The 13,414-nt window shown below is 39.4% G+C and overlaps 1 protein-coding gene across 4 annotated transcripts in view; it reads right to left on the bottom strand.

Moving 5' to 3' along the window:
• Nucleotides 1-895: 895 nt before the first annotated feature.
• The window catches only part of ASXL2 (ASXL transcriptional regulator 2), a 114,668-nt gene continuing 102,149 nt past the window's right edge, over nt 896-13,414 (bottom strand). For all 4 annotated transcript variants that reach the window (XM_015242131.3, XM_072938079.1, XM_072938080.1 and 1 more), the window contains one exon: nt 896-11,779. In XM_015242131.3, coding sequence (XP_015097617.2) covers nt 9,302-11,779 — 2,478 coding nt within the window. In that variant the 3' untranslated portion in view covers nt 896-9,301. The remainder of the gene's footprint in view (nt 11,780-13,414) is intronic.

Below are 13,414 nucleotides of genomic sequence, written 5' to 3'. Positions count from 1 at the left end.
ATTTCCCTAGTGAGATTAGTGATGTTGAATATCTCTTCATGTGCCTATTGGCCACCTGTACGTATCTTGTTCGGAGATCTATTCAGGTCCTTCAATCAAGTCCTTTATTCAAGTACTTTTTAAATCAGTTGTTCTTTTGTTGTTGGGGTGTAGAAGTTCCTTATATATTCTGAATATTGATTTCTTATCAAATATATGATTTACAAATATTTTCTCCCATTCTGTACGTTGTCTCTCCACTGTTGATAATGCCCTTTGATACATGTTTTTAATTTTTAATGAAATCCAATTTTTCTTTTGTTGCTTGTGCTTTTGGCATCATATCTAAGAAATCATTCGCAAATCCAATCATGAAGATTTCTTGTTTTTAGAAGTTTTATAGTTCTGGTTTTTAATGTTTAGGGCTTTGATCCATTTTGAGTTAATTTTTGTATGTGGTATAGAAGATGGGTCCAATTTCATTCTCTTGCATGTGGGTATCAAATTTTCCCAACGTTTATTGAAAAGACTGCCCTTTCTTCATTGGCCTGTGTTGGCACCCTTGTCAAAAATCATTTGACCAGATATCTGAGGGTTCATTTCTGGTCTCTCAGTTGTATTCCATTTGCCCATATGTCTGACTTTATGCCATTACCACACTGTTTTGACTACTGTAGCTTTGCAGTCTGGATTTCCTTTTCCTTTTTGAAATACACACACTATTTATGTCTCATATTGAGTTCTTTAACTCCCTCTGGTTGTTGCCGGAAGAGACTGGCACTCTCTGAAGTACTCCAATTTAGCCAGGACCCAGGAACAATTGTGCAATCAGGTAAAGGGGATGTAGAAGCAAGCAGGTAAATCATTCAATATGGTGTCCGGTTTCTTTGGAAAAGAAAAGGCACAGTCGCTAGGGTAAAACTGTATGCCTTTATTCAACATAAAATGAGTCATTAAGATAAAATACAGTTTGTCCATGTGCAGAAACATTATTATACATTCAATTCTGAAGGTAGTTTTATACGACCAATAAAAGGAACACTCTAAAAGTGGGAAGGATAAAGAGTGAAAAGGAGCTAAAAGGCAGAGCTTTATCTGTCAAAGTGCTAAGGCCTATGTGTACAAAGATTTTAGTGAATAAGACTGACCTAAGGTCATTTCTTCCATTCTGATTTCTCTTGGTGCTGGTGAAAAGTCTCAAGGTGTGATGCAATGAGTCACAGAACTAAGATGGGCTTTTTTTTTTTTTTAAATAGGTCATAGCACTTATGGCTGAAAGTTTTTAATTTCTAGAGTTTCAGTTGTCATGTACTTTACATATTTCATGGGTTCTAGAAATTTCATGACTTCCCTAAGAACAAACTTGCTCTTTAATCAGTAGTTTATTATCAGAGAACAATTATCAGGTCCTCCCCAGCCCAGAATCTCTCTCTCTATGCAACAAACAGGGGACCAAATTTGAGACTCTGGAAGAGTTTCATTAATTTAAATCTTGTTCAAAGTGACTACATATAGGTTAAACTGGGGTCACTACTGAAGTTTTCAAATTGCTATAGCTGAAAACCTAAAATGAAAAGAATTACTGACTTAGGGTCAAAGTCTAACTCCATCATTTCCCAGCTTTAGGTCCCTGAAAACATTAAACACCGGTTTTCAAAAAGAACTGACCCAAGAAATGTAAAATTTTATGTACCACACTTTCCATAGGAAGGACACGGACTGTGTAAATAACAGTTCTAAAGTATCTTCAGATATTTTGGTAACATTTAATGCATTGCTTTCTTATTGGGCTAATCTGAATTTTAAATATTTAAGTATTTAAAAAAGAGGATCCATGATTAAAGTTAATAAAAGTGTCGACTCAAGTTGTTTTAACATAGTCTTTATGAGCCAACATCTGCATCACTTGGACACAGATGAACAACCCTAAATCCTGATCAGTGGCAAAAGTTACCTCTAGATATAGTTCAATAGGAAACCATTACTTAGCCCACAAAATGTCTTAAATCAAATTCCATGTTCCACTCATGGCAATTCATTATGTTATGGGAACACAAAACCTTGAAAAAAAAATCAGTAAAGGCATAATTCCAAGTTCACTCAAATCTGATCTTGGATTTACCTTTTTTCTCCCCTACGCATTCTCTAGGTTTTGCAGTCAAGGTGAAAAATTAGGATTTAAAAAATTCCTTTTAGTTTCTTTAGAGCTTGAAGAACCAGGAAAGTCGAGTTTGCAGTTATTCTTCAGGAGAACCCACTATCTAGTCACAGCCCATCTCCAGAGCTGATCATCTTTCTTCCTGGTTTAGTATGTCCTTTCTGTTGTAAGGAACTTTTTGTAGGGATTCCCTTTTTAGGTTAAGACGTTAAGCTACACAGAGATACAGATTTCTTAGTTTATAAGGTGCCTATGAAAGAAACCCAATCTTCTGTTTAAAACCCAATCTTCTGTTTAATGTTGCTAAGTATTAGGAAAATATAGGATATCCACCCTCCTACCTCCTGGACAGAGTTGAGACTATATTTACGTGGTGGAATATACCTTTTTGACTGAAAGGTGAGCATGGATATTTTGGAATACAGAATTCTAGTTGCAAATCTAGTAATACAGGTAAAGAAAATTTAAGAATAAGCACTGACAAAATATGATTTATCCTTTTAAAACCTTTCTACCAGAAAGTCTTAAAAGAATTAGGATTTAAGCCACTTAATAGAGGCTTTACTGTCTTGCTGACACCTCTTAATTAAAGTCCTGTGACTTAGAAATAGGAAAAAAAAATCCAATCCTATAAAAATAAAAAACACTAATTCTATCCATTATGAAGAAAACACAGATGAAATCTCCCTAATAATTTCAGATGAATGCACTTCCTTCTTGCCAGTCTGTAAGATGAAAATCAAGGTTCTTTTTAAAATTCCCTTTAGCTTATTTCGGGTTTGACAGGAAAGCTGCATTATTTTCCATAGTTATTTGAAAGGGTTAGTTGAAATAAGATGAAGCATCTTTACTGACATACTGAACAGAATTAAAAGGGATTGCTTTCAGCCTGATTTTCTCAATTTGGCTGTCACTTAGAGACTTCCTGAAATTTCTATTAATAACTCTAGATCGTCCAATGATAGTTCTCAAAAACGTAAGTTTTATTAACGAGTCTCCTCACTTCCATTTACTTCATCTCTGGGCAACGCCTTTCCTTTCTTTCCTCATGTTTTGCCACTGTGTTTTGCCCAATGCCTCAAATGCTTCTATTTCATAGCCCATTTACTCTTAAACCTCCAACGTCTTGGGAAATAACGTAGCATATATTACTCCTTGAGCTCTGAACTAGAAACACGCTTTATGGTTACTACTTTAGGAAGACCTTTTACAACTTACATGACTGCTTTTCTTTAACCTTGCTTAACCAGAACTTTAGCACAGTGCTTAGCACACAGGTGTTCAAAAGATATTTGAATTAGTGAATAACATGATTTGTGTACAAAAACAACTAGAAACATTATCTGAAATTTGATTTATGAAGACCACTCTTAGTCAAGTAGTGTTAAAAGCAACAAACACAGGTTTCTAAAATTCTGTGATGTAAACAAAGGGAAGCTGGGGATCCAAGAAGCTATGTTCTGGTATATTGCTCTGTCTCACTCAACTGTAGTCCAGTTATACCTTTAGGGTCCTATATCATTACCTGAATATGAATTTTACTTTCCGTGAGGTAGGAGTAAACAACAGTATGCACTAGAAATTGGGGCTGGGGTCGGGAGGAGAGTTACAATCTAAACTAGTACAATCTGGTATGTACTAGAAATTTGTAAATGTTCATCATGGTCTGGTTCACACACATTTAAGTATTTCACCTTCATTCATATCTACCATATATGGGAATTATGAGGATAAAGATGCTCCCTGAGACTTGAAATTTTTCCTTTAGAAATAGGTGTATTTTCAGCAAAGATTTAGTGCTGTTCTCTTAGATGTCTAACCTATCTTCAGTGTCTTTGGGCAACCCTATATTTGAATTCTCTTTTTGAAAAATAATAAGGCTGCCTTTTAAAAAGCTTTCTATGTATCCTTATTTCCAAAAATTGTTATTTTTATCAGTGAAAATAACCACAGCTGAGCAATTATGGGGAGAACCAGTTTACAACTAAAAGTGTTAGAAGGTCATTAAGATACATTCTTCAAACTCCAATAGTATTTCCTTTTAGGTCACCAATAAAGTTGTATGTTAATCATTTTTAAAGAATGGGCTATATACCTTTATTTACAGACTCTCTAGGTATTCTTTTGCTCCCTCAATCATATCTTAAAACCAAATATTTACAACCACAAAATAGCTTCTCTTGGACAGCAGGATTCCAGATTATCTCTAGGTATGGTTAACCTCTGCTAGTGTTTGGCTCAGTCCTCATTACCATAAATGCCCTTCCTGACAACAGGGAGATCAACATTCAAGTTCTCCTAGCCCTTTTATCTCCAGATCCATCAGGAAGAATATAAAACTGGCTATGAAACTCACTTCTCAGAGAAGGGAAAAAGAAAAAAAGTTCTATTATCTTCACATAAACCCTGTGGTCTGGAAGGTGGTGGCAGTGACTTGTTTGCTAATGAATTATTAACCACTGTGGAGAAAGGAAAACCTATTTTTCCCCCGAGACATTTTCTTACCATTCTTTTAGAAGCAAACAATGGGCACATTAAAAGAGAATGCACTTCGTTCTATTTTGTTGGCTTTACTTTCCCAGAAACATTAGGTGGTTAGGAGACAGAACAGTTCAAGGGTGAAAGCAGAGACTAACAGATGAGGAGAACTGAATATTTTCACTAGAGTTTTGAAAGAAACACACTACCCTGATTTGTTTATCACCAAATTCCTCATTTTACTATCTTTTATGCAACCTGTTGGTGATCGTCCAATAGTAGTATAAGGCAACAACTGGGGGCCCTTACCCACCACTCTCACATGTATGTCAGACCTCAAGATGCATCAAAAACTCCAAGGTTTTTATTTTCACTTTAATTATCTTTTACTTAATAATAAAATGAAAAATAAGAATATATGAATACATACAATCTATATACATATATTTATTGCAAATACTTAAAATTCTTATGTAAAATGATTTTTCTATATTTGTGAAAAAATATGACTTTTTAAATGGTGTTGACACCAACTTCTCTGTACATACCCTCAATTCCAATGTTAACAATTCCTTTAAAAAGGCAAAAGACACAAAAGTTTAGCATTTACCAAACCAGTCTGTACAAACCTTATAGCCAGAAGGAAAAATAATAGCTTGTGGTAAATAAGTCAATTTTCTTTTAAAATAAAAAATAAACTCCAAAACTATTCCCCTTATTGCATTTTTTTTTTTTTTTGGAAATAATCTGAGTGTCTTTAGAGTAACTTCCTTTGAAATAATTTGTGCCTTAACAGTGAGGTCCTACATTAAACATACCATACATGAGAAATTCAAAGTCTTCCACTGTCGCTTTTTACATAGATATTAAAATATATATTACTTAAAATATATTACTGGAAAGCTATTTTTAAAATTGATCTTTAATAGTTGTATCAAATGTAAAGCATTAAAAAAAATAAAGTAACCAAGAATCTATGAAGCTCTTACTTCAACTTTAGGAACTGTTGCACCTATTGCTCTTCCAATAGGTTACGTAGGTACTGAAACACAATAGGAAAGATCCCTGCCTATCATCATGTTTCTCAGTCTCTTTGGACTACTTTGTAAGTTGAGCTGAAAACTACCCTTGGTCAAGTCTTGTTTTACTTAGCACATTGTTGTAATGCAGTGGAGAGACTTTCCTCTCCTTTTGCTGTGAAGTGAAACCTCTAAGTCACAGAGAAAACAACCCTGGTACTGCTCACTGACAGTGAGCTCTAGAAATAAATAGCAATGTAATGACCAGAGAAGACCCCCTCAGTATAACAAATAATTTCACCCAAGAACTCTTTAAGGACTTGTAGGTGAAGAAAGGCAATGAGAGCAATTAGGATGGTAAACGGTCAGATTATTAATATGTATAAACTTATACCTTCACCTGGAAGGCAATGAGGTCTTCCTTTGGCTATTTAATCCTGTGATAACTCCTAAAATATCTGCACCGTGCGCCTTCCCAGCCCATGTTAGTATGCTTCCCCTACCCCAAGAAAAATTTCCCATCTGCCAGATCTTATTCTTAAAAATGGTACATGGGGTACCACACACAGACAGCTTCAGTATCTTCAACACAGGGGTTAAAGTAGGGCGAATAACAACTCCAGGTTATCTGGTTTTATTTTCTGTTTACTAGGATGGAGAATTTTAACAAAAATTCTTTAAGATTCAGGAAGCCTTCTTCACTAGACAACTTGGAAGATTCGTGAGACTGAGATGATGTATCCTTAATGCTGTCTCCCCAAGGGGACCTGCAGTGGAAGGTCTGAAGGCTTGAGAAGCGCACCCTGGAGGCATAAGCATCAGGCATGATGCCTGAGTAGTCACTGGAAATCGTGCAACGTAATACCATAAAAATATGCCTAGCACTTATTAGACACATTTCTGATTGAATTGAAAGGTAAAGTAACTGAAAACCTACGATAAAGACTGCTTTAAAGGTACTAGAATATCATATTCTAATAATTCAAAGGTTTTCTTACTCCTATTACATCATTTTCAAAAAGGCCAGATTATAATTTTCCTTTTTTCTGTTCAGCTCAGTCAGCACATAAGATGACCTTCTCCATGAAACCACTGTTTTGAAACAAATTGATAAATGGATTGTATTCAATTTTCTACCAAACTAAGAGAATCTATCTCTTTTTCAGTCAAGATTGACCCATGTACCAAGTTGAAAATTTTGGGGGGGGGCACTCATAACTGTGAATATTTTATTAGCTAGGTACTATTTGTTAAGAGAATCTGGTGAACAGTAATACTTAGGTCATATCTGCAAGAGCCTGGGTCAAGATGAATAGGCACGATGTGGTTTGTTCTCTAAATGGACTTGAAAATCCCTGATGCCTTTCCTCCTTTCCTCGTTAGTCTGTCCATCCTCAGATTAAGAGAACCATGGAGGAGAGACTTTCTATGATAGGAAAGATGTGAAGAAAATCATTTTGAAAATCCAAATTGGTAATTAGTGTTTAGCATGGGGTTCTGAAACAGCCAACCACTTTTCGCAGGCAGACCATCCCAGTCCTGCCACTAAAGTGGGGAGTGAAGAAGCTGGGAATGGAGTTTTAACCAGCAACAGGTCTTTTTAACACCCCTCTGGATTACTCAGGGCACTGAAAGCTTGGGAACGGAACCATGGTTTCTGAGGTTACTGGCTGGAGAACTTTTCTCCTTACCCTGGACCCTTGCAGACCCTTGCATCTCTTAGCTATGTGTGTGCCGGAGGGAAAAGGGAATTTATTAGAAGGACATCAAATTATCTTGGCTGAAACTGAAACACAGCTATTAATCCTATCTTTGCCTTGGCCCACAAAAAAGCCGAGGAACAAGAAATAAAAAATAGTAAATAGTTCTCATAGGTCTGAAAGTATTGGAAAGAACAAAACAGAACAGTGTACGTATAATGCAGGAGGTGAGGCAGGGAGGGGTGGGTGGGTAGCAGAACGGGGGCAAAGCAAAGATCGTTACTGCCTACTTTCCCCTATCTGGAATGTGACTTAATTAACGAGTTTAAATTGTTCTGCATTTTGTAAATATCACGTCCTGACTATTAAGTACAACCACAGCTGTACTAGGACGCACTAATACACGTCCTTTACACACCTGAAATACGGAGATTTCAGACTGATTTGCAAATAATGCACACTGACAACCCTCCACTTTAAATACCAAATTCTAGTGAATTGTAGATTTATTTTAAATGTTCTCTAATCATGACCTAAATATATGTACTCAAAAATTCTTCAGTCACTAGACAGGATTGAAAAACCAACAAAAAAGGAAACAAAAAGAATAAACAAAAACAAACAACAACAAGAATTTGGAGCTGATTTCTCTTCCTTTCTAGATGTTCCCTTGGCCATTCACTAAAGCCCCCTTACGTTAGAAATTTCTGGTGCGTATACAGCAGTAATCCAAAACAGGGAACATGTTTTCTAAAACAGGAAAAAAATGCCTGACTTTTACTGTGTGTGTGTGCACGTGTACGTTCAAAGTAATATGAAGATCACTCCCATACTCCTCAGATGCCTGGGAGGTCAAAACAGGTTTAACAGAATGGGCAAACGTGGCATGAAGCAGTTTTTCTACCTGTAGCAACAGCTGATTGTAGAACAGCAGGTAACAGGTTGGGAGAGACGAGGACATGAGGGCCTCCCTTGTTTCTAGTGTTAAAATCGTTTCCAAAGTTCCTTGTGTTCAGTTCACCAGTTTCTGCACCTTTACTCCACTTACCCAACAAGACACATAGTTCAAATCACCCCATCACTAATGCCTTTCTGTTAAGTTTTACTAGTATCTCACACTTGTTTGTAAGCTCCCACAAATGACCAAGCCTTCGGAGATTCTGGCTGGAATCTCTGCCTTGCACAGGCGATGGTAACACAAGGCGCCCAGCGAGGCGGACCTTTTGTGGATCGCACTCCCTGCTTCACGGCAGGGGAGGGACTTGAGGGAGAAGCAGGGGCACACAAATGACAAGCAGAGTGCCTGGCAACAGTTCTGCTTTATGGAAGCCAACAACCAAGTCAGAACTTTCAGAGTCTGAACTACTACCTGGGAAATTAATACTTCATCAGAAATTTGAACTCAAGAAGGTTCCATCTAAGGTGAAGGGACTGAGTAAACCCTGAATCCAAATCCTGCGAAGCCTGAATAATCTATGTAAAGCCTGCAGTCAGGCTGTTGAGACAGAATCAGCATGAATGGTCATTTCTTCAGACCATTCCTTCACTCCTTCCCTTCCCTAGCCTCTTAGGAAAGAGCCAAAGGGAAATCACTTCCTTTTACCATGTATGGCATTAAACTTTTCAGAGTCACACGAAGTGGAATACCAATCTGAAGTCGAAGTAATACATTATTACCTAAACACCTGGAAAAATGTTAAAACAAGATGTGACATATTTACATGATTTTTAAGTGCAAACTTGTCACAAATTCACAAAGTCTTGCTTGACCTGGACTTACTATACAAGGTGCTCTTCCTCTAAAATGTGAGATCTGTACTCTGTATTCCTGATTAAGTAACATTTGTCTCTTAAGACAACTGAAACCTACTTGTTTATTTCTGTGATTCCAAAAGGACGCAAAAATCACCTCTGTCTACCCTCCCCGCTTCCTGCCTCCCTCACAGTGCACTCTCCTTCTAGTCTTGCTACCGAACGACAAGGCAGGAGACACACAGTTTGGAGGGGCCAATGCAATCATCATGGCAGAAAGCTCCACATCCCTTGCACATGATCATGGCTTTCAATCGGCAGTAACATTTCGAAGGCGTATCCTCTATGCTGTTCTCTTCAGGAAAGGCTTGAACAGGAATGGTCTGGCCGTGGCTGCTGGGATTCACAGCTTGGCTAGCAGGGATGGTTGTGACAGTCACTGAAAAGGACATGACATCACCGACATTGCTAGATACCTGGCTACAGTCAGGCACCCCGGGCACAGCAGAGTTATGGTCCACGTCAGAAGAGGTGGAGACGTTGATCATGCCTCTGTAGCTGGGCCCGATCTGTGTGGGGCTTCCATACAGCTTTGGGGTTTGCAGAGGTGGAAGGAGTAGAGGCTGATGGGTGGGACTGTCTGCAGGCAGGGGAAGAGCAGTGGAACTGAAAAGCTCAGGGCTGCTACGCATGGTCTTACCTCTCACTGCATGAGCCATCTGCTTCTGTGCTGCCTGAATAAAATCTCTGGCTAGGGTCTTCTCATCAAATGTTTGGCTTCTAGTGAACAGGTAATTCTCCTTGCTTAGAGTGGTTTGCTCAGGCACTGGTGTCTCTGCCTTCACATTCTTTTTAGCTAAACAATCATTGGTGGGTAGGGCTTCTCTACTGTGGGGTCCTGAACTTGCTTCATACTTGCCGGAACTCTGGGAAGCCTGCGGCTCCTCCTTTACCATGACAGATTCCTGCTCATCACCAGTACTTTCCTCATCAGTATCATCTTCTTTGCTGCTGCTACTATCTCCTGTTACATTTTTACAGTCTGGATATCCCATTTTCAAGGCCTCAGTGGGACTACTTAGACAAAACCGGTCTTCAGGGTTTACAGAATGGGTCCTCCTAAAGCTCTCTGAACCCCGGCCATAGGTGGAAATGTTCAGTAAGTAGTGACCTGCCATTGCAGGCTTGGATGTCCTTCTGCCAGCAAAACCCAGCATGAACCTCTGACTTGTGGAGATGTCCTCTAACTGGAAACCTGAGTGAGTAAAGTTGAACTGCGAGGGCTGCACAAATGAGAGAACGTTCTGCCTCCGAACCCTTTGGATCAGAGTCTGAAGGATCTGATCTTGGGTTGCTTTACTCAGTCCTTCTTGGTACTGGTGTGCATCAATGCTAGAGTCCCTCAGATCCTTACCTGAAAAGAGCTGAAGAGGTCTTGGGACCTGGGGGAGCTGCTTGCTTTGCAAGGTTTTACTCAGTTGCTGTGTAGCTGGATGGGGCTGTCTCTCATTAACGTCCTCTCTGGTGCTGTTTTCTGTTACAATGCTGCCTGCGTGTGCTCCCATCCCCTTCTCCTCTTTTGTAGTTAGTGGAACAGTTTTCATTTCAACTTTGGTGAGAGGTTTAGGCAGAATTTGCTCCATGGGAACATCTTTGCCCTGCAGCAGCTGAGTTACCAGAGGATTATTAGCAGGGATACTAGAACTAGGCCTTGAAATGGGTCCATTCATATTTGAAGAAGTTCCTGGAGTTTTAAGGCTAGAAGCTGCTGGCAAAGTGCTCAAAGACAGAGCTGATCCGGTAGGTGCTATTGTTACACTGACCTGGGGCACAGGAAGCTTTTCTAAAGTGGCTGTTGTCAATAAAGATGTTAAAGGCAGGGGAGTCATATCCACTGAAACGCTAGCTCTTATCTCTGCTGAGGCTGAAGGGTTTGGTATATTCTTAGTAGAACCTGCTTTGGGCTCAAATGTGCCATTGGCTGCAAAACGAACAGGCGAGGCACCCGAGATTAGAGCAGGATCTGCAGGAGTAGGAGGTGCTTTCTCCTGCCTACAATTACTGGGCCCTTGTGGGTGGCTAAGAGAGGCCACTGTGGCTGCTGCCCTGATGGGACTCAGTTTTTCATGACTGAATTTCCCTAAAGCTGGTGGGGGTGCGCTAGTGTGGGCTGGTGACGGGACACCTGTGCATGCTCCACTGAGGGCGGATGTTGCAGGCGCTGAGGGGGTTTGCTGTAGTTGTGCTCCAGAGACACTGTGAGGCTGTGCCTGGCCTGGGGTCTTGGTCTCAGACTGGGGCTGAGTCTCTGGACCACAGGGTAAAAGCTCTCTCGTACCTCCCCTGCCTCCAGTTCCTGCCAGTTCCAGTGTGGGGCCCTTTCCAGTTTCACTGACTCTGTCTGAGTCTGGACTCCCTCCTCTAGCAGTCTGCCTTTCACTCCCCTCTCCTGGCCCTTGTCCCCCGCCTGGGCCAGGTCCCGGAATGGTCCCTCCAACTGAGGCGGCTGCAGCAGCGGCGGCGGCGGCGGCGGCTGCTGCCCTCTGTGCTTTGACCAGCTGGGCTTTTGCTTTGATGTCTGCAAGAGTTCTGGCTCCTGTTCTGTTAGGACTAGTGATGGAGACTGGAAAACGAGCCCTGGGAGAGACCTGAAATGTAGGAAACGGCATGGGGGAGATTCTGGAGACCGGGATCTGAAAGAATTAGGGAGGAAAAACAACAGAGCTTAGTTTTCATTTATAAAAGTAACAAAACTTCATTAAGGCTTAAATTCTTAGAGTATGGTGAACAATGTGACACTTGTGACAAGGACGGGAGGCCTGTGGCTAAGGGACCAAACCATGGAGACAGTAACACAGGTTTGCTTTAGGGTCCTTCCACCTCCTCTACTGGTGCCAATGACGCTCCTCAACCTCCACTCCCATCCAAAAGTCTCAAACCTCTTTTCTCAATACAACTCTCTCCGAATGTCACCACTACTAACATCAGTTGATTATTTAAGACACTGACCTTTCTATGGTATCTGCATTTTAAAACGTGTGTAAAAGAAAAGAGAGAGAAACAGAAAAAAAGTAGAAGAACATAATTACTGTCTTACTTCTTGGCTCTACTAACAAGGTCCAGAGGAAAATTCTTGTTCTCTTCTCCTTTACACACTCACACACACACATAGCATAAGGCTGAGTTACCTCAAATTACAGAGGCAGCACAAATTCTAGACAGCACTGGAAGGAAGACAGTATGTGATCCATGCTGCCCACCCATATAAAGGAGTATGTACCTAATGTCTATAAAGTTTACCAAAGTCATTCTCATTCCCTGCTGGCATTATACTTATTTGTTGAGTTTTAAAAAAACTGTACGTGCTCAAAGCCCTATTCCTAAAATCGCAAATTAGCACTCTTAGAGAAACGATGCATTTCCAAAAAGCTTCTTAGGAGATTCTGATGCCTCACTAGGTTTGAAACCACTGATTTTCATATCACAAAATACTACATCTGAAATGAATGTGACTCCTGTTCAAAACAATATTTTGAAACCTACTGAAATTAATCAGAGTGCATCAATAGCTGGACCTTCTAGTAGCTGGTAGAGTTTAAAACAGCAAGTAAGTGTTATAGATGTTCTAGGGTATTTCATTAAAAAAAAAAAATTAAGCCACTGAGCCCCAAGAAAATGCATGTCATCTTTCTGGAACTCCTTAAATTGAGAATAATAATGTCATTAAAGGTTTTTCATTATTTGCAATACCCATTTCTGAAAAGGTCAACAGCCCTGAAAAATTCTCTGTCATTTAGAAGTTAGAGCTGTAGGATTGTGTAACATCTGTCACAAAGTCCACATATTTTGCATCATGAGATGTACTTAATCCCTCTTTTAAAGCTGAAACTATTTCATACCCAACTGCACACAGCATTTTAGAAGCTGCTCAAAGGGGAAGCAATTGTTGCCCTTTGGTAACACCATCTAGAGGAGACCACTAATAAGGAGAAAAAAACAGATAAAACTAGACAATTAAAAACAAGAACGTAAAACACACAGTTGTTTAAAGGAATTGTATATATATATGGGACAAATAATCTTACATTAGAATAATCTTGAGCATAACAACATATCAAGCACAATAAATGATATTTATCATAATGACTGAAAATCATTAATAACATGTTCATTAAATAACAATCATTAAAAGTAGTTAAGTTTTAATGCTTAAAAATAATACTTTTTAGTTATTTATGTAACAGTCCTATTATTTGTTTATGTGGAATAAATGAGATGTTGTACTTTTTTATGTACAAAAACCACTCAAGGTTTTCTGGGCACTGATA

This window comes from Vicugna pacos, chromosome 15, assembly GCF_048564905.1.
Source record: "Vicugna pacos chromosome 15, VicPac4, whole genome shotgun sequence".
Lineage (NCBI taxonomy): Eukaryota > Metazoa > Chordata > Mammalia > Artiodactyla > Camelidae > Vicugna > Vicugna pacos.
This window is presented reverse-complemented; position numbering and strand designations above follow the sequence as displayed.